Source organism: Podarcis tiliguerta, assembly GCF_965153285.1.
Source record: "Podarcis tiliguerta genome assembly, chromosome: 10".
Lineage (NCBI taxonomy): Eukaryota > Metazoa > Chordata > Lepidosauria > Squamata > Lacertidae > Podarcis > Podarcis tiliguerta.
In genome coordinates, this window is record NC_139543.1 from 5,765,962 (window position 1) to 5,792,400 (window position 26,439).

General features: G+C 39.8%; 1 protein-coding gene across 11 annotated transcripts in view; it reads right to left on the bottom strand.

The window, feature by feature from the left end:
* PHTF2 (putative homeodomain transcription factor 2) overlaps nt 1–26,439 on the bottom strand; it is a 65,032-nt gene that overhangs the window by 18,865 nt on the left and 19,728 nt on the right. For 6 of the 11 annotated variants that reach the window (XM_083399622.1, XM_083399628.1, XM_083399626.1 and 3 more), the window contains 7 exons: nt 20,195–20,251; nt 19,220–19,279; nt 12,761–12,830; nt 10,697–10,855; nt 9,076–9,241; nt 7,492–7,656; nt 649–850 (listed from right to left, as the gene is read on the bottom strand). In XM_083399622.1, the coding sequence (XP_083255748.1) occupies nt 649–850; nt 7,492–7,656; nt 9,076–9,241; nt 10,697–10,855; nt 12,761–12,830; nt 19,220–19,279; nt 20,195–20,251 (879 nt within the window). The remainder of the gene's footprint in view (nt 1–648; nt 851–7,491; nt 7,657–9,075; nt 9,242–10,696; nt 10,856–12,760; nt 12,831–19,219; nt 19,280–20,194; nt 20,252–26,439) is intronic. The other 5 variants (XM_083399630.1, XM_083399632.1, XM_083399631.1 and 2 more) reach the window with 3 other exon arrangements.

Consider the following 26,439-nt stretch of genomic DNA (forward strand, 5'->3'; position numbering starts at 1 on the left):
AACTTAGTGCTAAACATCACAGGTCTAAGACTGGAGGTAAATCCTGTATGGTCTAAGATTAAAAGGCTGTGTTTTCACAAACCACAACTCTAGTGTTGCAGTGGGGTGACTTTTACTTTGCACAAAAGGTTCTGTGTAAAGTCAACACCCTAGACCGGAAAAGTAAAAAATCAAAGAAATTGGGTGTGACAAAAATCCTTGGCTAATATTTCCTGCCTGTGCTTAGAAGATCCCCCTTATATTTCCCACAATATTTTCCTTAATGTCCCTAAGCGGACCTAATAGTTAAAAGGTTTGCAGCAAGCCAGGATATTAGACTAACTTCAGCCTATGATTTAGTATCCTGGCTAATTCCAAAGCTGTTAACCAATAATTGTGACGCTACAGGTAATGGAAGATTTCGTTGTTTTTTGCTGACTCCTATAAATATAAAGGGGTTGTGTTTGCGAGCAAAAGACTTGTTTATATTTCAGCCTATTCATATGAGATCTGATCATCTAAAATGCATGCGAGAGAGGTAGGGAGGGAAAAAACATTGGGTGAGGTGGCCTTTTTGTCTTAGCCCAGCATGGGAATTCTTGCATTCTCATAATATGAAAATATTGATGCTGAACTATAAAAATATTCTAGAAGAAATGAGACACTCACTTTGTGATGATTTGTATTACTGAATGAATTTCTGACAGCTCCTGTGCTCCAGCATGTCTCTTCTGATCTGATAACTTCACACTGCGGCTCCTGGGATTGTAAAACATCTTCATTGTTTTTACCGGTCTTTTTTCCATCAAGCGAGACATACCCATTGTCAGTCTCTGTTGACTTGTCTATTGAATTCTTTGCTTTCTTTGCTCTAGAGTTAAACATATACATAAAATAATTGTTTGCATTACAGTTCCTCCGTATCTTGTCTCCCAAATTTCTATGCTGTAGAAGAACAGAAACCTGCATGCAACATTTCACATATGAACAGATGATACATTTTAATCTACCAAGTTCCCCCAAAGAATCACTAATTCGGGATATATAAATCTGCCAAAGTCAACTGCTAGTCTTGAAGGCGATAGGTTTGGATATGGCCATGAACAAAGCAAGTCAGAACTTTGTCAGAGCAACAAAATAATAATGACTGTGATGGTTCCCCCTTGAAAACATGTCATTTTGAACCATCCATGGCTAATTGTACCTTATTCCTCTATAAATTTATTTCTATGTACTACTTAAAGCAATAGTAGAGTATAAGGCCTCTCTAAGCAGCAGAATCTCAACAGAAGGCTAGATGAAGGTGATAAAACGCATCACAAAAGAGAACAGATACACAAAAGACACATAATAACTCCAAGTGGCTTGGAACACGCTGCTTATTTTATACCAGCTAAGTTACTTTATTTTGCTTATTCTGTGTTTTGTTTCATTGGTCCTTGATTTGACTGTATATTCTGCACGGCTTTGGCAGGGGAGGGCAGGATATAAATAAAATGCTATTATTATATTTAATAATTATGGTCTACGAGGTGGGGAGAAGACACCTCTTGATGGTAGTAGTGAACAGCATTGCTGCGAATGGCATCCTTGGAAGGGAAAGTAAAATCTCTTGCTTTCACCACTGTGTGGTTGCATAAATATTTTACAGTACTGTGCATGTGCCTAGGCCAGAATGGAGGTGAGGAGAGGGCAGGTGGGCCAATTGGCATGGGCCTATGATTTTGAGGAGACCAAGTCCCCCTGGTAGAGGCAAAGGGGGGCCTTTTGGTAAAGATTATTGAAATGGGGCCCACATTTCCCATCAGACCTGGGCCTATTACCAGCTTTGCACAGCCCTGCTTGTGCCCTCAGGAGGAAACTGATTCCCAAGGTAACAGGGAGATAAAACACAGTCCTTGTCAACTCTGCCCTTATGGCAGCGTCAAAGAGACTCTTCAGACCTATCTTCTTCATACAGAAGACAAACTGGGAACTTGAGACCTGGGACTCTTCCGCACATTCTAGTTTTCAGCCAACCAGCTTTCAGCACTGCCTATTGGGCCTCAGTCCACCAATTAATTTGGATCAAATATTGAAGCAAGAAGGTAAGATGTGGGTATCAGTAAAGTAGAAACTAAATACAAAGTATATATGTTTGAATTAATCCCTCAGATCACAGTGTTAAAAAGGTCACAGCTATGAGAAGCTGAGGTTCTTAAGGACAGCCACACCTTTTAATGCTAATCTGCATGTACGCACACACGAAAGGGATTCAAAAGAGAAAGAATCTGAAACATCCACTGTTTTAAAAATATCCTCTATTTCAAGTCTATAGGTAGAACATAACCCAGAACAAAGAACAAAAGAAGTCAACAAAACAAACACACCCTTAATTTGTTAATGCTTGTGGTCAATGAACTGGAAAGGAAGCCACTATATTAAAAAAGAAGCAAAGTACATTCAACAAAGCAGAGAATTAAACTACCTTTTTGCCATAATCTAATCTCTTATGAAAATCTAATACAATCTGGCTTTCTCTTGAGTAGCAGCTCTACATGGGGGAGTGCGAAACCTTGTGGGGAGGTCAGGCTTCCAGGCCTCTGATCCTGTACCCATTACGTTAGAATCTGTAGGAGGAAACTTGGTGAACCAGTTAAACCAGTTCCTTTGTTATGGTAATAGCTACTCAGCTAAGCGGGTACTCATGGGATGCGGGTGGCGCTGTGGGTAAAACCTCAGTGCCTAGGGCTTGCCAAGCATATGGTCGGCGGTTCGAATCCCCACGGCGGGGTGAGCTCCCATCGTTCGGTCCCAGCTCCTGCCCACCTAGCAGTTCGAAAGCACCCTAAGTGCAAGTAGATAAATAGGTACTGCTTTATAGCGGGAAGGTAAACGGCGTTTCCGTGTGTGGCTCTGGCTCGCCAGAGCAGCTTCGTCACGCTGGCCATGTGACCCGGAAGTGTCTCCGGACAGCGCTGGCCCCCGGCCTCTTAAGTGAGATGGGCGCACAACCCTAGAGTCAGACACGACTGGCCCGTACGGGCAGGGGTACCTTTACCTTTTTTGACTCAGCTAAGCACCCATCATCAGCATCTTAGAGAGGAACGGGTAGCCATTTGCCACTTCACTTTACTGGATGCCAGGTCACCCTAGGATGGAGAACAACAGGCCAACAGTGGATGTGTTTGGGTTTTGACCAAAGTTGGAAGAGGCCTGCATTGCTCTGTGCTGGACCCAAAACTATGGCTTCTCCCTGGGAACCGAATGGGGAGGCAAGATCTGCTGGAGTGTTAAAGCTGTGAGCCCCCCCACCTCATTCTCAGGTAGTATATATGTGTAAATAAAGACACATATAAGAAAATCATAAAGATACCAGTCTCAATTGACCTTCATTCCAAGGAAACAAAATCCTGGGTAAGTGCTGGAGCCCCAGGAGTCTTTCGTAGCTCAGTGATTCAGATGCGCGCAACAATATTTTTCCAAGATAGTCATTTGGTTACCGCAAAGGAATTTTGACAGAAAGGGCGGCAATGAGGGCCAGAACAATTGCATAAATTGCCTCAATGGTCAGCAGGCAAAGTTGCTAGGCACTTCTGTTGTTGGGGAGTTTGCACGAAAATAGTCAAGAAAGCTAAAAGATGGTTAGAGAACGTGCCTCACCCTTACTATCCTGCTCCAGCAAGAAAGAGGGAACAGCAGCTGCATTTTTTATGTAGGACTGGGGGAAGAGGTGAAATTATAAGCTTTGTGATCTGCAAAGTCTCTTTTGAGGGACTGTATCTCAACATTGGGATGCGGGTGGTGCTGTGGGTTAAACCACAGAGCCTAGGACTTGCCGATCAGAAGGTCGGTGGTTCGAATCCCCGTGACGGGGTGAGCTCCCGTTGCTCGGTCCCTGCTCCTGCCCACCTAGCAGTTTGAAAGCACGTCAAAGTGCAAGTAGATAAATAGGTACCACTCCAGCGGGAAGGTAAACGGCGTTTCCGTGTGCTGCTCTGGTTCGCCAGAAGCGGCTTAGTCATGCTGGCCACATGACCCAGAAGCTGTACACCGGCTCCCTCGGCCAATAAAGCGAGATGAGCGCCGCAACCCCAGAGTCGGTCACGACCGGACCTAATGGTCAGGCGTCCATTTACCCTTTACCTTTACCTATCTCAACATCTGATGTCGGACAGCGGAATTTGCTGTTTGTAGGAGCCTTAAGCTCATCCTGTATATATATATATATATATATTTAAGAAACTTAAATATTACAGGAATACCTTAAGCCTCCAATGAGACTTTTTTCCAAAGAAAATCAAAGCCAGCTAAATGTGGTTTCCCTGGAACTTCTCGCCACTCAGGGAAACAAATGTGCATTTTGTTTAAAACTAGAAGTTAGAGCTCCCCTATGAGGAAAGGTTACAGCATTTGGGGTTTTTTTAGGGAAAAGGTAAGAAGATGTGACATGATTGAAGTTTATACAATTAAGCATGGCAGAGAGAAAGTGGATAAAGCAAATCTTTTCTCCCTCAAGCCGAACACTAAAACTTGTGGAATGAAGTTGAATGTTGGAAGATTCAGGGCAGATAAAATATGGTAAGATTGCTCAGCAAATACCTGAAACTTGTACTTCCACATATGCAAAAGGAGAAAAGCTAATCATATTATTTCTACTGTAATTTGTTCCACCTAATACAGTGGTACCTCGCAAGACAAATGCCTCGGAAGACGAAAAACTCGCAAGACAAAAGAGTTTTTCATTTTTTGAGTTGCTTCGCAAGACGGATTTCCCTATGGGCTTGCTTCGCAAGACGAAACGTCTTGCGCCTTTTTTTTTAAAACCGCCAATGCATTCCTATGGGAAACCGTCAATGCACAGTGGTGCTTCGCAAGACGAAAAAATTCACAAGACGAAAAAACTCGCAGTACGAATTAATTTCGTCTTGCGAGGCACCACTGTACTGAAGCACTAGCAGTAAGACAAGGAGGAACAACACCATGAAGCTTCAAAAACCAAGTTCTGCTGTGATCTACCACTACAAACAGGCTCTTCTAAAGAAAAGTATCAATGAGTTGCCATATTTAACATTGAACAGAGCCTTCAGTCAAAGCACTTTGACTTTGTGAAGGATAGCTTCAAATAACAATTGTTTAACTGGAAACAATCTCATGACTTCAATATTATTGGATTAGCTTTCTCTCTACAAACAAATTTTCTCACTGTGTCATATTCTAGCTTCTTTTTCAATGCTTCTCAAAAAAAATAGAGCATATTTAGAGTTCTGTTTAAATTCACTGATGCTAAAGTCAGCCGTCCAAGCATTTTCACATGGGAGCTTCAAGCTTACTACATCAAATACATAATAATGTATAGCTTTTTAAACAACCCAAACTCTCCATGTTTTGCAACATTTCCTACAAAACAAAATTAAGTTTACAGCTTTGAATTTCCTCCATTAGGGTATAAAAGCTGTACCACATCTCTTTAAATAAAAATAATCCAGTTTACATGCAAAGAATTTGACCAGGACTCTGAGTCTTGGGGAAGGAAGGGATTTTTTTTTCAAAATGCTATTTTTGTATCGTAGATGATGCATGTAATTGCTTTGGAAGTCATGAATATTGCTCTGAACACAGAGCACAGCCAAAATGTATTTAAATATGAAAGATTTCCATACCTTGCAAACTTCTTTACAGTGAAAGATAAATTCCATTGTGTAGAATTTATTAGAAACATTTCTACACAAGAATATTGAAATACAATACATAATCAAAACATTAAAATAGAGGATGAAAATGCAACTGAAAAATTAGGGCAGAATTAAAATTGTAATAATTGAGCTGAAGCACGAGCTAAGGCAGAAATGTGTTTTTAAAATTAAAGAGGGATGGGACCTCTATTGCCTTGATGTGCTTAAATGGCCTGCCAGAAGCAACATGTGATGATTATAGGCCATAATTTTAGTTTATAGAAAACAGCATAATCATATAAGAGCATCAGTGTGACACATGTTAGTGTAATAATATGCTGAACACATAAAATGTAAAACATGTAGATGTAGGAAGCTGCACTATCCTTTTTTCCGACTGCTTAATACAAGTGCATTAATATAATTGTTTCTCAACCGTTTGGAACAAATTTTAAGGAAACTAAACATCATTGTTTGGCCAGATGCATAGTTAAAAAGCAGGCTATATGATAATTTACATCTGCAGGATTTAATAGCTTTTAAAGCTACATATATTACACCAATCAACAAACCTTAGCTTTTTTTGTAATCTAATTGGAGCAAACACCTTTGTTGCTTTTGCTTGCTAGTCAGTCATAGACGGCATCATTTCACTACTGCATAGGTCTTCAGTAGATGGCACATGACCCACAACTGCTTCAATGACCCACTCTAAAGTTTATTTATGTCATACAATTTATATACCATTTGGTGGTGGTGGTTTTTTAAAAAAAAAAAATCAAAGTGGCTTGCAAAAAGGATAAAAAATGAAATTATCAGTAAAAAAACCCCAGTAAGAACAACAATGTAAAACCTTCAAAAATAATTAAAATCAACAATAAGCTAAAACCAGATTAAAACACATGCCAACATTCAACATGTCTTGACAAGCTTGCCTAAAGATAAATGTTTTTAACAGGGTTGAGAACTTTGCCCCAGGATGAGAGCAGAAATCGGGCGCTGGTGGCATGGCAGCAGCAGGAGGCCCCATTAGCGAAAGCGCGCCTCAGGTTAAGAACGGTTTCGGGTTAAGTACAGACCTCTGGAATGAATTAAGTTCATAACCCGAGGTACCACTGTACCAGCCCTTATACTTGGAACAAACGTAATACAGTGGTACCTCGGGTTACATACGCTTCAGGTTACAGATTCCGCTAACCCAGAAATATTACCTCGGGTTAAGAACTTTGCTTCAGGATGAGAACAGAAACCGTGCGGGGCAGTGGGAGGCCCCATTAGCTAAAGTGGTGCTTCAGGTTAAGAACAGTTTCAGGCTAAGAACGGACCTCCAGAATGAATTAAGTACTTAACCCAAGGTACCACTGTATTAACTCTCTCCCTCACTACTGCAAACCACCAACACATAAAATCAGGAGGGGAGAATCCCTAAAAGTAGGGTCTATATTGCAGGCTGAGACGAAAGATGAGCCCAGATCTGGAATGGCTGAAGACCACTGCATTAATGAACTGAAACTACAATATCAGAATATGGAAACCTACACTGCAAGACAACTAGCAACTTTAGAAGAACCTGATTTTTATTTATTTATTACCTTTTCTGGCCCTTTGGCAATGGTTGCACAATATTTTCCACCTAAATAATCAGTTTCTATATATCCACTTGGCATTTATCAGAAAAGTTGTCTTCATTTGCCAAAGTCAGAAGAACACAGCCACAGGTGCCGGAATACTTTGACAGGGTTATACTAAAGCTAGCTGGATGTACAGAAGGATGTCAGCAGTACAGATGAACAATTACTTTGTCAGAAAAAGGATAGTGCATCTTTAAGACAAACAAAGCCTTGAATAAAATACAAACCCCGATAAAAAGAAAGCAGCATGCCAGATATCTCTGAAGACAGCGCCAATACTGTAAGAGGTGCTTGTACCGTAGCTCTGCACTGTTCCTTCCTGTGTGTTATCTGTGGTACTAGAGCCATCTCCTTCCCTATGTACTTCCAAATGTGCTGCTTTCCTTAATTTCCTTCATCAGAAGAGATTAAAAGTGGAAGGCATCTTGTAAGTGTCATTCGCTAGCACTACAACACGGTCAGCGTTCTTGTAAGCATGCAAAGAGATTTGAGTTCAGCCACTGCCTGGGCTTAACAGACAGTTTGTTATTGTACATGAGAAAAGTTATATTTTCGTCAGCACAAAAATCATCCCTCTGAGCTAGACACCACCAGTCCAGAAAAAACAAAAATATGAGCACATTATGCATTTAACACTTTTGACTAATCACTAATAGCTTCCTGCACCCCATTAGTTAGTTCTATTGTGTTGATACCAATAAGAGTGGGTGCAGTTAAAAAAAATTCACAACTGTATTTATAGCAGTGAAATTTCATGAGGTCAAACACAAATAAAAGGAACTTAGCAGAACAAGAATACCCCAACCCCCCACCATTTATTAAATAATGCATAAAGTCAGATTTTAAGCCTTTTTCAAAAAATACCGTATTTTTCGCTCTATAGGACGCACCGGACAATAAGACGCACCAAGTTGGGGGGAGGTAACAAGAAGAAAAAAATTCTGAACCCCAGAAGCCAGAATAGCAAGAGGGATCTGGCTTCTGGGATAGCCTCTTGCTGTTCTGGCTTCGGGGATAGTCTTTGAAGCTTCCGCAGCCATCCCCAAGCTAGAACAGCGAGACGGAGCGCTGCGCAGTTCTGGCTTCGGGGACAGCCTTTGAAGCCTCCGCAGGGCAGCGGGGTGCCTTCACCCGCTGCCCTGCGGAGGCTTTGCGCAGCTAATCCCAAGCTAGAACAGCGAGTCGGAGCACTGCGAAGCACTCCGTCTCCCTGTTCTGGCTTTGGGCTTAGCCGCGCAGCCTGCATTCGCTCCATAAGACACACACACATTTTCCCTTACTTTTTAGAAGGGAAAAAGTGTGCCCTACCAGGGAGAAAAGTTGGTGGAAGAAGATTGGAAGAAATTTAAAGACTATCTACAGAAATATTATAAAATCAATGAATGCTAGAAGGATGTTGGATTGAGACTAAGGGGTTTTTAGTAATAATGGTATGAAGGAATATGTAAAAATGGAATGTTAACAGGTGAAAATTCAAAGGTATAATATATTAAGATCAAGATAAGGATAAAGTAAAGAGGGGAAGGATTTGCTAAACAAATAAATTGAATTGGAATACAAAGAGGGGAGGTGTGGGGAGGTCCGGGAAACAAGCAAATGCAAGATATGTTATTAAAAATTGAATTGTTTTTAATTGTTTTTCTTTTATTATTTTTGTATTTTTCTTTTTTTGTGATGTTATGGAAAACCTTAATAAAATATTATTTTAAAAAAAAAGTGTGTCCTATAGAGCGAAAAATACGGTAGTTTAGATTCTGAAATAAAAAGTAAGCACATGCATAAAAGGCTCACTATGTTAAAATAAACTGTACCTTCGCCTTCTCCCTCCTGTACTTGGAGGTGGTTTAGGGGTTCTTGTTGAAACAATCTGGCAGTGCACAGTTCCAAGGAGCAACATGAGCCATACAGGACCTACTACTTCAGTCAGAGGTATATTATGTGTGGCTTCTACTGTATAGAACAAGACTACTGCAGCAACTTTCAAAGACATGGGGGGAAAACAACCAGTGAAGAATTAAATCTGCAACAATAATTCATAATTAAACAATGATACTGTTAATAAGTCATTTTTGTTAAACTCAGAAATAAATGTGATCAAACCAAAGTATTAAAAAAAATCAATACAGGAAATTTAAATATAGAGCAAACTCTCACTGAAATCAATTGATCTTAAAAGCTTGGTTTTTCTACAGTGCTCTATTTGAAGAGTTAACATGTTCTCCGATATTGTTGTGACAAAACCTTTTAAATATAATCAGTATACATCAAGATTACATTATACTACACTGCATACAAACAACTAAAATGTTTGGCACAAGCTTTCAGGTCTGCTGATGACAACTGGAAAATATATTTAAAACCACGGTAACAGTCACAACAAAATAGGAATGGGACAGGCATACAATGCAGCACATCTAATATGTGCCTCAATTTGTACCTTTAGGCAAGTTAGTACCTTTGAAGGAGCTGAAATAATGTACCAATGTAACTGATTTATTGCAGTGCTGCATTGTGGATAATTAATGATCAAGGGACTGTCAGGAACAGTGTGTGCTGTGTGGCCTCCTGCCACTGGCATCACTGCTGCTAACCTGGATGGAGATGGGGCAAGGTCAGTGCACCAAGAGACCCCAAGCTTACTGTCTAGGTAAGTGATGCCCCCCGCCAAGGGCCACTGCTGAGGGCTGAAGCAACTCCCTTATAAAGTTACAACATGGTGGCTATATCTTATCACCAGTATCAGAGGCAGTATTCCTCTAAATACCTGACAAACATGACTGTGAAGGCAGCTATTGTGCTTATGTCCTGTAGGCAATGTTGGCTGACCATAAGCATGTGATTGGCAACGCTGGACTAAATGGACCTTTGGTTTGACCCAACAGGGCCTTATGTTCTTAACAATTTTAATTTAAATATTGCTGTATAGGTATTACCACACTTAATAAAAAATAAATAGCCATGGGTAGAATAATAACACTATCTACTATCATATTTCAAACAGGTGGTGAGGAAACTGTCAGTATAGAATACATTTTAATATAGTTTTCTAGTGATATGAAATCACTGTCTAAGCTCAAGAATAAATACTGTGTGTTCTTTAAACTAAACTTTCTATTTCCCTTTGTTAATTTCATTATGTTTCTGTGGAGTGCCAAAATGATATCCTTCTCTCAATTTCGTTTTTTATTCTTACACTGTGAAGTTCTTTTCTTAGAAGTTAACATTTTTGGGAATTGCTGCAATTTAGTTTCATCCTTATAGCAGCTTCTAACTTTTGATGTAACTTGAGGTTACCTCAAGTAACCTCAAAAGTTTAAACTTGAGTTTAAAAAATATAAATGGAAATGCATCATTAGAACTCTGAAATATAAGATTTGGTCCATTTTTTGATCAATGCATTTTAAAAAAACTAACAATGTCATCCAGTTATACCTTGAAGAAGATAAAGGACAAGGAGCCAGAAGAAAATAACCTTTGATGTCACTTGTAGCCACCACCTGAAGAAGAATGGGAAGAAAACAACTCTAACAATCCCCTTTCTAGTCAGAGATGTCCAGGGACTTTCTGGTTTAGCTTTAGCAAATGCAGAGCCTAAACAGAAGACAAACAAATCACTTAGGTAGCATAGCAATAGAGACAATTTACAATTACCATTTGACTAAGATAAAATCCTAAGACTTTGCGTGAGATATATATGCCATATTTACATGGAACATATTCCTGTGTGTGAAGCTGAACTTCTAAAGCTGTGTACTTTCAGCAAAATAAGTAGTAGTACTTCATAAACAACTGTAAATATATATATTTTGTCCTATATGAAACATGTGTCTGGTACAGGAAATCATATGCGGGAACTGTCTCTAAGCTGGGAACAGAAGTGCAGACTGCCATAGCATGATACATGGGAAGTACCCAATGAAATACTGAGTAATTCATCTTTCTACCATGTAAAACATATAATTATAGTGTAATGCTATGCATGTTTAGAAGCGAGACTTATTGTGCTCAATGGAGCTTTCTTACAGGAAGATACATACAGGACTGCAGCCTTTTTCAGTGCAAAAATTCCAGTGAAAAGCCCAAGCTTTCTTCCCCTTTGTGTTTTGGAATCCAAAATTCCAACATATGGGTGGTGCATACTTGTAGAACAGAGGACTACAGTAATAGATGCGAATACAAATAGAAAAGGGGGAATTTATTTCACTGAATAGAACACCAAAACATGCCAAAGGGATAAGCCTGATGCTGACAGTGGATAATAGACCACACATACCTGCCACTATTCCTGGTTCTTTTGCAAGAGCTACATACATTTCTACACATTTCTACAAAGAAAAAGAAAAACAGGACCCAGTCTTTCTTCTACAGCAGGGTTGGGAAACCTGTGGGCCTCCAGATGTTGCCAGATTACAACTCTCAGAATCCCTGACCATTGACCGTGCTGGCTGGTGCTGACGGGAGACAGAATGCAACAACATCTTGAGGGCCACAGCTTCTGCATCCCTGTTCTACAGGAACAGAATAACAGAATTAAACTAAGCCGTGGATTTAGATCTCTCAAAGTCAGTACTTTATCAGGAACAGCAAAGAAAATTCTCTTTCCTATAAATTACAGGGGACTCAGGACTGATCATCTGGTATGGAAATACTGGGTCAAGTATGCCAGGGGTAGCCAATGCGGTGCTCTCCAGTGGTTTTGTTGAACTACAGCTCCCAGCATCCTCTGTAATTGGCTGCACTGGCTGAGGCCAATGGGAGTTGTAGTCCCACAGCATTTAGAAGGCACCACATTGGCTCCCCCAATGTATGCCATTGGTTTCTTTTGATTTGCAGCATGGGGAAATGATAGGAAACTAGCACTTGGGTGGCACTTTTTGAGATTAGTCACAATCAAATGCTAGAGGTGTTCAGTGCTCCTGAAATCACAATTATTAAATCTCTTATGATGAGGGAGACTCCCTCTAACCTCATCTTGACAGGTGATGTCAAGTCATGAAAGTGCGTTATACAACAGCTATGTGAAATTTCGCTACCTTTATTGGAGTTACTTCCTGCAACCTGAATTTCACTGCTCTGAAGAGCGGAAACTACTTGGAAGTGAACGTATCTAACACGGCATGTTGTGCACAAGCAAGTTCAGAACTGCAGCAAAATTTAACTGCAGGCTATTACTTCCAAGTTCACCTTGCAAATCCAGCCTACCATTGATCTGAAAATAAATAAATCTGAGAACGCACATTTGAGCAGCATTCTGGTTTCTTTTAATCAATTACACATGAATTTGTCCACAGAGTTTTCACATTGCAACTGCCCAACCTGCAATAAGCTGCACACTGATGGGGTATAACCAGGCTAGGAAATACACAAACACCATATGCATTCCCCTTTAAAAAAAGATGTTCCCAAATGCACTCTACCATGTAAAACAGTAAAATAAATAAATAAATTGACATATTGATCAGTACTGCATTCCATATTTAAGAGATCCATTCCTACCTCTTACAAGATCAACATCTATGAGATCTGGCTTTACATGCCCAGTTTTCTTTGGCTTGTTTCTCAAACCCTGTAATTGCAAATAATATTGAATTATTATTATTATTATTACAATTAAAGGAAAAACACTTTTCATATGAGCAGGGGCCAGTAACGGTGGTGAACTTAAAGTTATCAGGTTTTCATCTCCTGAACTGAGCACTATTTCCTATTTGAAATCTACTTTTAAGAAAGATTCCAATTTGCCATGTATCTCTACTAATGAAAAATAATTTTTGCTTTAAAAATACAAGTATATTGCTGATGCAAATACAAAGGTATAATGAAAATTACTGTCCTTTTTATTATATTTCCCAGAACACCTAAAGGAGTTAATTAAGTTCAATTATGCAGCCACATACGAACACACACATGCTTGCCAGAGTTAGTAAATACTTACTTTGACATCTATTTCATTTTGCCTTTAATTTTCAAAGAAACATATCCACTAGACATTGAAATTCAAATTGTGGTACAAGAATAGATGTAAACTTATTACAGGCCTCTTCCTAAGTGTTTGAAGTTTGTCTTTCTGAGAGACAAAACGTACATCATGAAGCTTCCAAGCTAAAACTTGTGTAAATTTACAGGCTAAGAGAAAACTAAAAAATAATAATCAGAACACACCACAGTATTAAGTATTTGTTTCTAAAGTAAGGATCTAAAACAAGTTTCTAAATTAACTTGTCACTTTGGAGAAAAATATCAGAACGTCCAATATACTGAGGACAAAACTTACTATTCATCCTGCTCTAGAGAGATTTCTATCTGCATCTCTGCCAACCTATCTGCTAGTCCTCGAAAGTATGGCAAAACCTGGTATCAGATCACACTGACCCTTCTGAACTACTCAGTAGCCCCCCTGTCCCATCTCAAACTCTACAATTGCTTATAGCACACATGGACAACCTTTCCAGTAGCAGCCTTTCAACATCCTCTTTACTGACAGATTCTGTCCTACACTGACATTCTCCAGAGCTGGTGCTAGATACAAGGCTCTGAGTATCACTTTGTCCATCTCGTAATTTTCAGCTGCACCCTGAATCACATGCAACAGGAGACACCACTTATTTTAATCCTGTTCATACTCTGCTAGAAGCTGTTAAGTATCATATGCATTTTCCTCTTACGGAAAACACACACTGGAATTTAGCTTAAATGCTAAATATTAATTAATTAGCTTAAATACATGATAGATGCTAGATAGATAGATAGATCCCTGAATGATGTGGCTCAGTAGCCACAATACGACCAAATTCCAAAATACAGATGCATCTAAAATGGACAGCTAAGTTCACAATACTCATAGTGGAGGCCTGTAGCCAAAGAATTGGCAAGTATTTTTAAATCAGTATGTGAATCATAGGATTGCCAAATCACAATACTCTAGTGATAGTAGAAGCCACAACCAGTAGGATTTGCCTGTCAGGTTCTAGAAGAGCTATCAAACCTATACCCATGGTCCACAATCCCAAGCTTATCCATTCCCCTCCTGCACTGTTCTAATATGAAGTTTTGCTGCAGTCCTTACATAATCCTCGGCTATTTCTTACTGTAGCCTCATGTCTTCCTTTGTTTCCTCATATTGTGTTTTACATTAACACCTACTTTGTCGCCTTGTTTGCTTTCATCTGTCTCTTGGCTAGTGGCCTAGCACTGCACTATGGGACATGGAGAGGACACTATATAGATTTCCCTGACTGGAAGACTGGGTTTTCTTCAGAGCACCATCTCAGTCTCTGTCTCCTCTGCTCATTTAACAAAGATTTATTCACCACTTCTTCCCTTTAGGTTCCTGTTTTTCCATCTTTAGTTTCCAGATCTTCTAGCTTTCTGATTTCCTGGGAAGAGTTCAGCCTGCCCCACAAAGCTACAAATCAGTGTTCTAAATTCCAATTGTTCTAGGCACATTTTGCGACAGGGAATTTCATTAGTGCAAGCAGTTTCTGAGCTCTGGGCGCAGTACTGCATCTAAGATTTCAGATTAAAACTGCAGAGTGGAAGGAATGGAGGACCTTTCTCTGCCTCCCCACTTCCAGCTACTCTCTGAAGACTGGAATAGTGAAGAATACTGGATAAGAGACCCTCTTAAGCAAGGGTCAGCAACCTTTTTCAGCCGTGGGCCGGTCCACCGTCCCTCAGACCATGTGGTGGGGTTGACTATATTGGGGGGGGGGGTGAACAAATTCCTACGCCCCACAAATAACCCAGAGATGCATTTTAAATAAAAGGACACATTCTACTCATGTAAAAACACACTGATTCCCGGACCATACACGGGCCAGATTGAGAAGGCAATTGGGCCGCATCTGGCCCACAGGCCTTAGGTTGCCTACCCCTGCTCTTAAAAATATTAGGGGGGTGGGCAGGGGAAGGACTAGACCATGGGAAAAATGAACACATTTTTACTGCAGTTCATTAATTTTCAGCTTTGTATTCCTGTTATAAAAAAGCACATCTAGACATTCCGTTGTTGTGCCCATAACCTAGGTTTAAGGTGCCATTTAGCTCCTATCTTTCGCATCTCAGTTTCTAACACTGCTACAAATACCTCTAAGAAACTTAACACTAGCCAAACTGAACAACACCCACTTTCCAGAGATGGTCACCAACTTTGATGTGCTTTTTGTACCAGGTGGAATTTTTACCTTTTAGATTTGTGTTTGCTTGGGCATTTTAATCCTGTGTAACTCTGCATTTTGTTTGAACTTCTATTCTATAGACCCCCTTATGTAGTTGAAGAGAAGCATATAAATGGTTCACTAAACAAAATTAAAACTTTCTTTTCCCTCACAGAGCTGGGCCTGCAAACACTGACAACATTGTTCCCTGAACAGTTTGGATCTTACAGCATTCCAGGCTATCAGATCAGCTCAACTAATCAATGTCAAAAGCTTCACTGCTGCAACCACAATAGATTATAGATCTGCCAAGAGAATGTAGAGCTCCAGTTAAAAGGAAATTGAGAAGGTAGTTAGAGACACTTGGAAGTTGTTTACAATGATAACAGGGCTTTCAAGTTAAACATACACCACTTATTAGATAAGGCAAGTTCAAACAATTATCTGTTAAACTTCAGACTAAATGAGACTATAAAAGACAAGATTACTTCTTGTAAAACTATTAAAACATGAACACACACACACACCCAAGCAAGAAGTCTGGCAAACCCAACATAAGTTGACAATAAGAAAGCCAAGAAGGAACTTTATGAGCAACTTCATAGTGATGTAAAAATGAATAACACTGGTAGCAGGGTAGCAAACAAGCTGTACAATGGAGACATTAGACCAAAATAAATAAATGGAGTACTAAAGGAGACATACAAACTCATGAGACATTATTTTACAAAATATATTACAAAATTATATTATTTACAAAAATAAAATTAACAAAAATATATATGTTAAATACCGTAGTGGTAAGAGGACACAGAATGTATAACAAGCCATCTATGATGGTTGCATTTTGCAAACATAGCAGTCATAATCCAGGAGGGTAGGTTATTTCTTCAATCAGAAGCTGAGTAACACATAGGAAGCAGAGAATAGAAATAAACTTATTTATTTGGCATCTGGCAGCAGAGGCATACTGTGGGCCTTTCTAGTTGCTGTGCTTTACCTATGGAAATTCTGTAATAGTTGTTGTGTTATTCAAATAACAGCACAGTTTTCAGGTAACTCGAAACCAAACAATGGTTCAGTGTGAACAAGCAAACATGCAGGTTCTTGGATGGTGGCCAGCTTCTCCCACAGTCCTGCTGCTGCTGCTGCCGCCGTACCACTCAGAACTCAGCTTTGGTTGGGCTTAACGTTACGTCAAATCCAAATCTTGATAAGAAGTGAGAATCTTCCCTTTCTTTTTGCCCAAAGGAAAACTTGATCCCATACTGCGAGTGATGAACTCATTATGAATCTATGGGATTTAATACTTCAAATCATTCCCAGTTTCAGCTGCTGAGAAACCTTTAGAAGAGTTTCCTAGTCACCCAAATATGGCACAACTCAAAAGAAGAGCAACAGGGTAGCCAAGTTTGCAGATGACCACTATTAAAAATTGTAAAATCCCAGATTACCACAAGCTTCAAAAGGGTATTTCCAAACTGGGTGAATGGACCACATATGGGATCCAACAAAAGCAAAGAACAGAATTATGTGCATGAGAATTAAAGCCTAATTTCACATATGTGCTGATGCAGTCTGAACTGACTATCAACAACCCCAGAAACATCCTGGGGCCATAGTGGAAAATTCACTAAATCTGTTAGTGTTACTGCAGTAAAAGAAGTTAGTGTTGAGAATGGTTAGGAAAGGGATAGAAAGAGAAAACAAATAACTAATATGATTAGAGACTTTTGTCCAAAGAACATTTTTAATTAGGTACTATACAAATCATAATAAAGAATAAAATAAAAACAGCCAATAACCTCATTTTAAAAACTGATAACGTGCACAAATGTAGAATTTTGTGCATAGTTCTAGCTGCCTCATGTAAAAATGAGAAGGTACAGAAAACTTTATTGCTGCTTCACTGTACTTATTCTATAGGTCCATTCAATTGTTCTCTTTTAATGCTTATCTGTTTTAAACTCACTCTAATGTTTTTATTATACTTTCAGGTGTTATTCCGTAAGCTACATTCCGGCTTAAACAAATGAGCAACTGAAATGATAAGAGGATTGAAGTGTTTCCTCTGTAAAGGAAGACAAAAGTTTAAATTTGGAAAAGGATTATGGAGCAGAACCACTGGTTCTCACAAGCTGTAGCAGGAGAAGATGGCAAGTGTGCCAGGAAGATTCAAGGACAGTCAATATTATATTTTGAGAATGATACATGTTCCTATGTAGTTGCATTGTTTTATACTTTCTGAATATCCCATGATAATATTATAAAATAGCACTGCTAGGCTAAGTTGTTTCTTTTTATTTTCCAATGCATTACTTATCAATTTTTTTTAAATGGTGTGGTGTGAACAAATTTTTATTCTGAAAAGTGTGGCCCAGAGAACGAAGTATGAGAACCACTGCTATATACATTTATAAAATTATTTGTATTGCCTGTATAAAATTATTCATCCTCTGTCCAATGTTGTAAGAGTTTAAAATGATGTATTTAGGACAAACAAAAGTAGCTGTATTCTATGCATTGGATAAAACTTACAGAATTCATTGCCAGAAAATGTTGCCATCGACATCAGCAGATATATATATAGACACAAAAACTAAAAATTAAGCCTTCAAGTTCAGGCCATTTGTAATCTTCCTAAGGGCATCTGGTAAGCCAATGACGGAGGCAGAGTGCTTGACCAGATGGACCTTGGCTTGTTCTTACGAGATCTCCAATGAGATCTAAGAGCACATCGGTAGAAATCTCAATGACATCAATTGGCCTATTCTGAGAAAATCTGGTGTGTTTCTACGCTTCAATACAGTACTTTGTTAGTGAGTCATACTGCCCCTGTAAGCAATGAAAGTACTTGCTCATTGCCCCCTGCTTCAATATCCCCTCCCAGCACTACTACTGTGTGTTCATTCTTCTGTCAGGAAAAAGAACGGGTGTACATGCAGCAGGCACAGCACTCTGTCAGTCTTATCTCACTCCTCCATCTCTCTTCCTGACAGAGGAGATAACACAGGTAGCATACACAACAGCCATATCGCTCAGCTGTGTTTTCCCAGCTGATGAAACACAGCCAGCCTCACAACTGAATGAAATGCATGCAGGTAGTCAGCAGGAGGAGGAACCACCAGGCAAGTGCATTTTCCACCTGGTTACTTGCACTGAGACAACAGTTTCAAGGCGAGATGCGTGTTATCCATTACTGTCTGTTTGAAAGGACTCTCACTAGTTGCAGAGTTCCGTGGAACAAACCACTGGATTCCCAATAGTTAGCTCATAGCACTCAAGCCAACAGAAGCTTGATTTTAACCTTTTTCAAGTGCAGCACATTCAGAGCTGGAATCTAATGGTTGTTTTCCATTTCATTTCTGGAAAATGAAAAGATGCTGTTTCGGATGGTAAAGATATATGAAAATATGGAACCACAATAGATGGCCAGAAGGTATAATATCATATCAAAGGAAGCAGGGGTTTATTATAATCCCAGCATTACAGTTTCTTGTCTCTTTAGAAGAGTGGGTGATTCCTTAAATGAACCAAACAACGTAGCCCTATGAATGTCTATTCAGAAACAAGTCCCACTGAGCTTAATGGGACTTAATTCCAGGCTAAAGTGTAGGATCACAGCCTAATTGTTTTAAATGGAAAACAGAAGTGATGCTAAAGCATTTAGATGCTTTTGAAGTAGTTACTTATTCATCAGATACTTGAAGGCTTTTGTTAGTCACACTAAGATGCAGAGACACAGTTAATCTACAAAAGCTGTTTTGTTTAACACAAATTTCCATAATCAAGTACTTACCAATTTAATAAACTGTTCAAAACAATGACAGGATGAAAAATGAGGAAAAGTAAACTGGAACTATAAAGGTAACCATGTGATAGTCAGTGATATCTGACCAAAAAGCATGTAAAATATGAAGGGAATTATCTATGATATAGCATAAGGCAGCTTAGTGCAACATAACTAAAAACACCCCAATATTATTTTTAAGCACTGTAACTGGGAGTTCCCCAAGTAAAAGATCTATCCTAGCTATTTCCGTTAAGGAGGCTCCTCCACATAAAAACTCACATCCACACCAAACAGCATACAGTTTTGATGCAAGTGAGAGACAAACCCTAGCCAAGATTCCATAATCTAAAGACTTCCTACACCCACAAAATGTCCTCTCCCATCCTAACTCTTGTACCAGTTTTTTTTTTTTCCATTTCAGTAGAACTTATTTAAAATTTAACCCACCCACCACAAAAAACTGCAGATTGGTAAGGATTTCCATTACTATCACTACACGATAACAAAAGAATTCACAAATGCTATTAAAATAATTCACAAATGGAACATCCTTTGTCCTGGGGGGGGGGGACAGCACACACCTGTGTCACAATAAAGTCTTATCAAAATAAATTCTGAATTACAATATATCCCTGATTTTCAAACTATATACGTGAGAACTATGTGCTTTATCGTGCTTTCTCAATGACAATATAAATAACAGAGGATAAGCTTCTCAAAATCGTCCCTGCTGCGTAATGACTTTCCCCTACAATACACATTTGAGGGGGACATTGGACATATTATTGAGTACACATAGCTGTCATAGGACAATAACTAGCCCAAAGGCACCTTGCTCACACCCTGCACCAAAAAAAGTGGACCCCAGAATCCTCTGTACAGGAGTTGTGCAGCCAATTAAATGATTTGGAGTGAGCTTGTTGAGGATATGAAGTTTGACATTCAGTACCATAAAACAATAAAAATGAATCTAAACTTTACCTTGATTTCTCTTTGTTCTACAGACTTTTCCCATATTTGCTGGTCATATGCCCCAATCTAAACAGGAAAGAGGAAAGTCTACATTAAAATGAGATCATTCACAGCATAATCAGAAACAACACCCGCACACCCTCACCACACTTAAAGTCTCCAAGAAAGCATGTGGATCCAAGACTACTGCCAGAAGTGTTTCTGCCAGCGATAGAATAGAATCATAGAATCATAGAGTTGGAAGAGACCGCAAGGGCCATCGAGTCCAACCCCCTGCCAAGCAGGAAACACCATCAGAGCACTCCTGACATATGGTTGTCAAGCCTCTGCTTAAAGACCTCCAAAGAAGGAGACTCCACCACACTCCTTGGCACCAAATTCCACTGTCGAACAGCTCTTACTGTCAGGAAGTTCTTCCTAATGTTTAGGTGGAATCTTCTTTCTTGTAGTTTGGATCCACTGCTCCGTGTCCGCTTCTCTGGAACAGCAGAAAACAACCTTTCTCCCTCCTCTATGTGGCATCCTTTTATATATTTGAACATGGCTATCATATCACCCCTTAACCTCCTCTTCTCCAGGCTAAACATGCCCAGCTCCCTTAGCCGTTCCTCATAAGGCATCGTTTCCAGGCCTTTGACCATTTTGGTTGCCCTCCTCTGGACACGTTCCAGTTTGTCAGTGTCCTTCTTGAACTGTGGTGCCCAGAACTGGACACAGTACTCCAGGTGAGGTCTGACCAGAGCAGAATACAGTGGCACTATTACTTCTCTTGATCTAGATACTATACTCCTATTGATGCAGCTCAGAATTGCATTGGCTTTTTTAGCTGCCACGTCACACTGTTGGCTCATGTAGCCAGTGTAGTACTCCAGAACAGGGCAATCCAGAGGCAAGGCAAGGCCAGCTATGGGTCTTCTGGATCCTAAACCATTTCCTGGAGGTGGGACAAGGGAAAAACAATACAAGCACCCCCACCCCCACTTTTGGCCCTGAACAATATGAGTCAGCAGGGCTTTAGAAGTCATGGCTGATCCACTGTTCTGCCCTGGTGCTCCCAGATACTGCTTAGGACTGTCTGACAAATAAAGCTACCGTATTTTTTGCTCTATAAGACTTACTTTTTCCCTCCTAAAAAGTAAGGGGAAATGTGTGTGCATCTTATGGAGCGAATGCAGGCTGTGCAGCTATCCCAGAAGACAGAACAGCAAGAGGGATTGCTGTTTTCACTGCGCAGCGATCCCTCTTGCTGTTCTGGCTTCTGAGATCCAGAATATTTTTTTCTTGTTTTCCTCCTCCAAAAACTAGGTGCGTCTTGTGGTCTGGTGCGTCTTATAGAGCGAAAAATACGGTACTTTTCTCTCAGAATCTGCTTTGTGCCCTACATGTACTCTATGTGCCGGACTACTCGCAGGATTTCTTTTAGCATCAGTTGCAGACTTACAGTGCTGGCAGAAAAGGAACCAAAACAAATTACTTGAGGCTTATATCACTTTCAAGAATGGTTCTCAATAGGCCTGCATGTGAAAATACCAAATCGGAATCCAAATAACCTATCAACAACTGCTCCATTTGGAGGATACTAGATTTCTGTGAGGCCCTGTACTTAGTTTCCGCTATGTGGACAACTCATTTGATCAGTTACTGTTCCTGTCTGTATGCTTAGCTAAGGACCATGCCTGGGTGTCAAATATTAGGCAGAGAGGCTCCAAACTTTCAGCTGTAGTAGATTTTATTAGAATAAAAACAAAAAAAAAAATCAGGTTGCACTCAGGATGTCACTGGAAATGTTAAGAAGCTATTCAGACATAAGCATGGCATCCCAACCACAAACCTTAAGCTCTTACACACACACCAGCAATACATTTGAACCTGATAAAACATGATTTGCATAAACCATAGTTTACCTATGCACACTGTCATGTGTGATTCTTGTTTGTGGACAAAGTATAGCTTGCCACTAGCCTGGAAAATGGGAGAAATTAATCACTACACATAACGGGAAGATGGGGTGCAAGAGCCTGAGGCCTGTAGTTATAATATTAAACTGTGATCTAGCTTTATGCTTGAACAGCCTCAAAGAGAAAAACAACCACAGCTTAGCTTCATTTTATAAAGTGGCTACTGACTTTCAGAAGAAGTTACATGATTTGCAGTGTATGTTCCTTTAAATAATTCTTTGCCCCAATATTATTTTCCTGGTTTTGCTATAGATTTAAATATTCTCTTCAAATACCTTTTCCTCCCGTTTCAGACTTTTGATGTTTGATTTTATTTACCTCGCTTTTGTCTTTTCAGCCACACTGAACTGTCATCACTTCCTCCACTAGTGGACTCAAGTGGCGAGCACCAACAGAAAGGGAACCAAACAGAGCACTGAGAAACAAGCAGATCACTATGCTGGGGAGAGTGTGGTGCTCATTAAAAGTCAACCACATTTTAAGCCTCTTTTTGGTGGCTAAATCTGGTTTTGCCAAATATTCTGCCTACTTATACTCTATTCGTAGATACAGTTGCAAGTGTGTAATGAATCCAACACTCAGTGAAACAATTCCTATCTGTCAGGCCTCTAAAAAGGATCAGAAGATGTTTTGTATAGTAGGCCCTAACATAACCCTCAAGGTTAGAGCAAACCTTCGGAAAATCCAACTGTTATGTACAAAATATATTTGAACAAAACAGGCTATATTTTCAAAGCATACCTACAGCTGTATACACCTTCCAAAGTAGTTTACTCACCTCAGACTAAGCCCCATTGAAGTCAATGAGACATCCTTCTGAACAGATATGTACATGATTCACTAACAATGCAAAGCCTGCTTCAAAAAACTGAACTACTCTTGAGATTTCTTTCTGTCTGACTCTCTTCCCTCAGACATATTGTTCATAACCAGAGTTATGACTACCATGACACTTTTAGCTGTATTTAATAAGCAGTGATACTTCTGAAGTGTCGCTAAATAGCTCAGCATTCATTGTTTAATAAAAAAAGCTGAAGACTACAAACATTTGATCTCCTAGGATACTTGTGCTGCAATCTTAAACTCACTATTTTTATTATTTTATTTAATCTCTTAGACACCCAATAAATGTTACTCACGACTATGAAGTTACTTTGAACTTGATTTATTTTTAAGCAAACATGTTTAAGACTGCATTGTCAAGAGGTCAAATGTTCACCTTAAGATTTCAAAGCATTTCCCTAACAACACACCCTCAGAAACAGCCTCCTACATTTTTCTCACTAGATCTCCCTGGCCCTGCATAATAGGGAAATCCCTGGCTCTGTTGTTCAGTTCTATTTACAGGGAGGAGAAAATGAAGGGATATACTATAAACAGTCGTAAGTCACATAATAGAGGGACGCGGGTGGCGCTGTGGTCTAAACCACTGAGCCTAGGGCTTGCCAATCGGAAGGTCAGCGATTCGAATCCCCACAACGGAGTGAGCTCCCATTGCTCGGTCCCTGCTCCTGCCAACCTAGCAGTTCGAAAGCACATCAAAGTGCAAGTAGATAAATAGGTACCACTCCGGCGGGAAGGTAAATGGTGTTTCCTTGCGCTGCTCTGGTTCACCAGAAGCAACTTAGTCATGCTGGCCACATGACCCGGAAGCTGTACGCCGGCTCCCTCGGCCAATAAAACGAGATGAGCACCGCAACCCCAGAGTTGTCCGCGACTGGACCTAACAGTCAGGGGTCCCTTAACCTTTAAGTTGCCTAATATGCCGTCCACGGTATATAATTATAAGCCAGATGAAAGAACACTAATATGCTGAGAGGGAATACTGGAGACAAACTAAAGCTAAAGAAATAAAATAAGAAGATGAGTTGAAAATGTTGTTATGTGGTCATGGGTCAATTGAATGACTGGAGGTAGTATCTGGTTCCCATATAACCTTGAAAAATCCAAGGAGGTTCTGTTTTCATTTGAATATATAATCATCCCAATTTCACGGCTGCAGATGGAAAACACAACAGCAGTTCAAAAACAACACACAGAGTGGAGCTACAACAATGGTCTTCTCTGTCAGCATGATTAAGTCTATTTTTTAGGCTCACCTCCAGGATTTTTTGAGCCTTGAGTATGAGACAACTTTAGACCATTTGGCCCTGCCTCTCTCTGCTTGGCTTCAGGACTGAGTGTGACTGCATGAACGCCACTAGCTAGTGATATGAAACATTAAACAAGGTCAGGAACGCAGATGGCACAAAGCAGAAAACTTTCCTCTTGTGGAGGAAGTGATGGGAGAAGTGTAGCTTACTGCAAACGTCTTACACGAAATAAAATTTGTGGCTTGCAAAGCTGAAGATACTGAAGAGAGAGACTGAAGAGAATAAGTAATTCAATCAAGAACTGACAAGTGGAGTCATATCTTATAAAGATGATAGGAGTACTATACAACCTAAAGGTACATAGGATTTTAATGTATTTTTGGCTGGGGGGGGGGCAAGGTAAGGAAAAGGAAGTGAGGAAGCTTGCTAGCACTAAAGATACAGGGAGGACTTTATTGTGAACTGCCAGGAAGCCTCCTAACCTCTTACCATGGTTCACTGAAAATTTAACAGTTGCCACTGCCATTATGCCACTCAGAGAATGCTCACGTTCCAGTACATATGTGATAATTGCCAAACTGAATGAGTAAAATTTATTACAACGATTTAGTCATCACACCATCCCTTTACCACAACAGGAAACTAAGTATGATAAACTACAAATCTATTATGTATTGCTGCTCTGTCAAAAGGAATGCTCGCATCTTCAACACGTGCTTGTCAGGTACAATGTATAGTTGTGGGTGAACAGGAATAGGTTTATTCAACCCAATAGCTTCAGAGCTTATACACTGTTTTTTCAAGTATATTTCTGACTTGCTTTAATTTGCATGCTGACGGTCCAGAAGGATACCATGGTTGATAGTATCAAAAGCCACTGAGAGATCCAGAAGAACCAGAAAATAGCTTTCATCTCTATCCCTAGCCTGCAGGAAATCATTGACCAGTACAACCAGGGCAGTTTGAATCTTATGGTGGAGCCTGAAACCTGATTGGAAAGGGTCCAAATGGTGCATATCCTCCAGACAAGGCTGAATGGGATACTTGAGACTGGAATACAATTGACAATAATGGTTGGGTCCAAATAAGTTTTTTTCAAGAAGCAGTTTAGTAACAGCTCTTTTAACTGTTCCAGGAAGATTCCCTCACAGAGAGAAGCACTCGCCACACCACAGACTCCATTGCCCAGCCCTGCCTGGCTAGATTTTATGAGCCAGCATGGGCAAAGTCAAGAAGGATCAAATCAGCACCAGGAAGGCTTTGCTAGTCTTCCTATTCTCAACCTATTGGTGGCCATATGAACTGCCATGTACTGTATTGGTCCAAATATAAGCCACACTTTCTTTTCCAAATTCCTTATATTTGTGACCTTATGATATCACTGCTGTAACAGCTGCCAGGACCCTCAGGGGTGCGGGACAACGGCGCACCGCTCACCCGCGACTCCCAGGCCTCCCCCAGCTGTCTCACCCCCATACTTACAGGGTCTCATCCCCATCAGCAACCATGCTGCAAGATTCTTCAGTTCCCAAACCAAGCACAAGAGAAGCCCCACATAAAGATTAGATTACTGAAATGTACTTTAAGTGATCAATACTGAATTACTTTTAATTTTTGACCTAAAAGGCAGCATATATTCAGTTGTTTATTAAGAAGTAGTTCCACTGCAGTCTACATTTGTTGTGATCAGGCCCACAGGAACCCTGGCAAAGTAGAATGCAGTAACTTCAGATTATAATAAATAACAAGATGGAAAAAATCTTTTTTAATAATTCCAGTGGCACCTTTAAGATCTACTAAATATAAGCTTTCAAGGTATGAGCTTTCGTGTGTAATACACTTCATCATTCATTCAGATTGTTCAGATTCGCAAAACTCATCTACATGATGGCTACCTTTTACTGTACTAACATCACAATATCAGTCACCTTAGCACATGTGCAATTACCATTTTGTTAAAATTCCAATTTCCTCACATTAACCTAAACTGGACCAATTCCGAACTGCTCCTGAAACTATTACTAAACCAATACTAGCCTGAAACAGAGCTGCAATTAGCAGTTGAAACTACAATGAAATCAAAACAAGAAAGTTAAATGGCTTGGCTTCCTCATTTGAAGGAGAAATTATTTGATGCAACATAATTCTGAAAAAGGATATAAACATACAGGGCACTATTAGATGTCAAAGTTCTGCTGCTAAA